Source organism: Paramisgurnus dabryanus, chromosome 3, assembly GCF_030506205.2.
Source record: "Paramisgurnus dabryanus chromosome 3, PD_genome_1.1, whole genome shotgun sequence".
In the NCBI taxonomy this organism is placed as follows: domain Eukaryota; kingdom Metazoa; phylum Chordata; class Actinopteri; order Cypriniformes; family Cobitidae; genus Paramisgurnus; species Paramisgurnus dabryanus.
The window spans coordinates 34,448,552-34,453,428 of record NC_133339.1 but is presented as its reverse complement, the minus strand read 5'-3'; the positions used below and the strand labels follow the sequence as shown (position 1 = coordinate 34,453,428).

The 4,877-nt window shown below is 38.2% G+C and overlaps 1 protein-coding gene across 1 annotated transcript; it reads left to right on the top strand.

Annotated features, from left to right (window-relative positions):
* Positions 1 to 1,788: 1,788 nt before the first annotated feature.
* LOC135766915 (galanin receptor type 1) lies at positions 1,789 to 4,461 on the top strand. The gene is made up of 2 exons (XM_065276454.2): positions 1,789 to 2,030; positions 2,620 to 4,461. The coding sequence occupies exon 2, from the start codon at positions 2,794 to 2,796 to the stop codon at positions 4,075 to 4,077; it is 1,284 nt and encodes a 427-aa protein (XP_065132526.1). The 5' UTR covers positions 1,789 to 2,030; positions 2,620 to 2,793; the 3' UTR covers positions 4,078 to 4,461.
* The last annotated feature ends 416 nt before the right edge of the window (positions 4,462 to 4,877 follow it).

The window sequence follows — 4,877 nt, the reverse complement described above, 5'->3', positions numbered from 1 at the left end:
TTAATCCAATAGATAATAAGACAAATAAAATAAGACAAATCACCAGAGGTGTAAAAAAAGTCTATTTTTACTTTAATCAAGTGTGTTGAACTTGTGTGTTGTGAGAGTTTTTTTAACAGCAAATCTCATTATACTCTATACTAACTATATTTTTTATACAACTTGTTAGTTCATACGTTGTTAATATCTTGTATGTTAGCTGGTAAGCTATTGCTGCAAGACTCTGTGTAAGTTGTAACATTAAGAAACATGTTCACACGCACGCACATTATATTGTTCATTATTATTTAGGCCAATTATCACAATAATTGCCAATTTTATGGCATTTTATGGCTTTGCGCATTTTATTCATTTTTATTAATTTACTCACCCATACACACCATATAATATCATGCAGGCTAGCCAGTGTAGTTATTAGCTAGTTACAGTTTTTTTTATTCGCTTTGGTACTATTTTCACAAGTAAGGTGTACATTTTCAAAACTCTTAGTGCAAAAATCCAAACTGATCACACTTGTAACGCAGCTAGTCATTCTTTCAAAACCTGATGTAATGCTTTCAGTGAGTTGCACATGTTTTCAGTCCACATAGTCATTGTTTCAAATACAAGATTATTGTAATATGTAATGAGAACATTTGGTTTAATCACCGAAACACAACGGTATGATCTTCTTTCAGTTTAGTACTTTTAACAATCAGTTCATCCAACAGCAAACAATGCAAGATACATGTTTCAAATCAGTCTTAATAGTGCTGAAATTAATATGCTACAGTACTAAAAAAATACATATTGCTGTACACAGTTTCACATTAGGCACTACACTTACATTACTTACATAATCTATCATTTCCAAAATATCCATCACATGTGTAATCAAGTGAAGGATCAATGAAGACATCCTCTACAATCATTTGAGCAAATTACAGTAGTTTTTTTCAGATATAATTGTAACATATGTATACTTTCTATAATGTAACTGAATGAAAACATAAAATTTAGTGCACACATTACATTACATTACAGTAATTTGGATCGAGCCTGTCTTGAGCATTTGGCCGTAGATTTTTGTCCATCTCTTTGACCTCTCTGTGGGTCCCCATGCCCACCTCTCTGACGGATCCCTTGTCCACAAGATCTTTTTATTCCTTGCTATCTATTGTGCTTCATGTTGAAATAAATTGCCAGTGTTTACACCCCCACTTTACAGTACAGTAAATCTACTGTAATGACCAACTTTGGTTACCACTATGTAAAATCAATTAGCAATAAAGAGTATTTTATTATGTGTGGTTACACATAATTTATATGTTCGTACAAACACAGGTTTTATTTTTGTAGTTCTCAAAATCCATATACTGTATATTGCTGAAATGAAAATATATAGGTTTACCAAATGGTTCAGTGATTAACCATTAAGATCATTTGGATTTAGTGATGGTCAAATGTATTTACACAAATGAGATGAGAAGCATTTCAAAAGTATTGTGAGCATTGCATTGTGAAAGACAATTACTTCAAATGAAAGATATTTCTTTGATGACACATTGATTAAGTGTTGTGAAAAAGTGAATGTATAATTTTGTGTGTTGTACTAAGTCAATTGAACATATGATTAAATGTTTGAAAAAACTGACTATTTGATGATCTGCCTAGAGTTTTGTACTAACAGTTGTGAAGTTTTACCACATACTTGTGAAAATAGTACCAAAGCGAATAAAAAAAACTGTAATCGACAAACTTTATCAACCAGGACATGCACACACTTTCAATCGAATTATTTCCTTTATTTCCCGGCTCATTTCACGCCCTTCCCGACATATCCGCTTGTATAATAATACAGTGATCAACGGCACAGTGTGCGGAGCCAGAAAACTGTTCCCATCATATCAGGGAACGCGCATCACTTCTGCCAGCGGATACGCGCAACCGAGCCGCATCGCAGGCGCGCATTTCCTCACATTAGCCTGAGATGAACACATTGCCTTTCTCTGTGAGCACCTGCAACCTCTGAAATATCTGACAAACTCACGGTATGTATTTCTATTTTTTCAAAAGGACTTTTTGAATGTCTGCGAAGTGGCATTGGGAATGCAATTTATATAGCCTATAAAAAATGTCGGAAAAATAAATTCAGTCAAGTGAGGACGTAAATGAATAATCGCCAGGTGAGAAAGTTATAGATACAAAGCGAAAGATAAAAATGATTTCTTGATAGCAATTTAAAACAACGGGAATCACGATCTAAGTCGTAATGTAACAGTAACACGGTTCGTATATTATTTATTTATTCTGTTAAGCTGCAGGCTACTTTCTTATTTCTCTCCTTTCTCATTTTAAAAAATGTACCTCTTCGGATTTGCAACCGCATAGATAGATAGATAGATAGATAGATAGATAGATAGATAGATAGATAGATAGATAGATAGATAGATAGATAGATAGATAGATAGATAGATAGATAGATAGATGATCTGCAGTACTTTTTCCGTGATTTTATTGCTTATAATTTTTAATGAAGCATGAAATGAATCTGTTAAAATATAATTACTTTAGTCATTGTTTTAAATGAACTTCTTATCATTTTTAATTTCCCTCCTAACCTGTGCTATGTTTTGACAGCGTCTACTTGCTTAAATCCTGGTTTCCGGTACTTTATCCTTTCTTGTTAAAGCAGAAGATTGCTTAAATCTAAGTACTCAGCTCTGGGATGTTTGAACTAACCTCTGGATTCCGACTTCTGCCTATGAAAACATCCCAGAAATTTCCCAAGCCTTTACGAGCAACGCAAGGAATATGAATTTCACCACAAGCTATCAGAAAAAAGAGCTGCAGCTCACAAACACCTTGTTGCCTTTGAATGGCTCTCACGAGGACGACTTCATGAGCGATGTTTTCCTCCACCGGAGTGGAGAGCTGGAGAGGCTTTTGCTGCTGACCATCAAGGAGCCCACTACCATCTCCCTCACAGTCATGTATTCGCTATCATTTGTGGTGGGCTTCATTGGAAATCTCATGGCCATTCGAATGCTCACCTGCCAGAAAACGAATAGGATGCAGAGCATCAGTGCCACCCGGACTTTACTCATCAACTTGTCGGTGTGTGACCTGATGGTGGTTTGCATCTGCATGCCCATCACCCTCGGCCACACCATTTACACCGCGTGGGTTTACGGAGACCTCCTGTGCAGAGCCGTCCCGTTCATCCAGGCCGTGTCTGTTTCGGCCAGCGTTCTCAGTCTGACCGTCATCAGCGTTAATAGGTACTACAGCGTTCACAGTCCACTCAGTTCCCTTTCCTATTTTACACAGAAAAAGATCTACATCACTATCGTGTGCGTGTGGGTCCTGTCCTCTGCTATCTGTGCGCCGCTACTCTTCATGATTAAGTTAGATGAGATCCACCTGATCGACATCAGCGTGCCCATTTGCAGGGAGCTTTGGCCACAGGCGAGACTCAAACAGGCCTACAACGTGCTTCTTTTTGTGGCTCTCTACTGCATACCTGTGACCTTCAACTTGATCATCAGCTTTTTGACCGGCAGGAAGCTCTGGAAGGCTTCTCAACATTTCGCCGACTTTGACCCGCACAGTCAGGCCACGCACGCTTCACGCTTGAAGATGCGCAAGAAGATCGCCAAGGTGGTGGTCACTTTGGTCATCCTGTTCGCTGTCTCCTGGCTACCGCTGTACGTGGCAGATATTGTTATTGACCGAGAGGTTCATCCGCCTCACTGGGTTTTGCAAGCTCGCCCTTTTGCCCAGTGGTTGGGGCTCACTAACTCCAGCCTCAATCCCATCTGCTATTGCTTTTTAGGAGATCTGTACCGTTCGGCCAGAGCAGTCCGGTCAAAGTATCATCAGAGGATGCTCTCTGTCTTTAGGTCCTCCAGCTCTGTTAAACTGTCCAATTTGTTCTCACTCAAAAGCCAGCGATCCGTCCGGCGACACGGTGCCGTGAGCCAGGAGTCAGTGGAGACCCTGTCTGACTGGTGTCCCAATAGCAGCCAAATGGTTTCCCTCCAAAGTCTCTCAGAGCGAACTGTATTTAAAAGCAATACTGAATTGTCTCAATTGTAGTCGGGGTGCTTATTAAGGACGCAGGATGCACTTAAGTGTTGTTTATTCAGTGTTGTGAAATAGCGTGCACTTCAGGGCTGGCCATATGCCACACCACACTAGAATAATAGCAAAGTGCTTTGATACAACATTAGCATATAGATTGTATCTGTATTCACTGTTTGCAGTTACAGGGCATCATGATAAAGCATTTTACAAGAATAATGGGTGTAATTGGCTTGATTTAAAATTTGAGATTGTAAATAAAGAAGACTCCTTTGTGTAGATATAACTGATTGTACATATTTGTACATAAATGCTTGGTTTATGTAAAAGCAGAATAAAAGCATTTTGATTGATGATGAGAAAAAACTGTACTGTGTAGTGAGAAATAAAGGCATGTAAATCCACATTCAAAAAGATTGCTTTTCGATTAAATAGATAAATTATGAATGCATGATGGTCAGAATGAAGAGGTCTTAAAAGCCTTGTAAAGACTACACCGTAGCAATTCTATGTCATTTAAATACACAGTACTTGATTGTAAATATTCATTTGCACTTGGCTTTTTCAATAAAGTGAATACACCTTGAGATGGTTCACAGCAGCCAGGGACTAAAATCTTTTGATGAGAATCCACCCATCCATACAAAAATGTGTACACGATTTCATCCCACTTCAAAATTTTCGTCATGAGACTTTTATTTATTATGGGAAGATGGGATTTTAAAATCAAGAGAGGCACAAGAACCAACATTTGTGAAGGCTTAAGAGATTATGTGATGAGAATCCAGCATGTTTTGTTTGTCCTGATGACATCC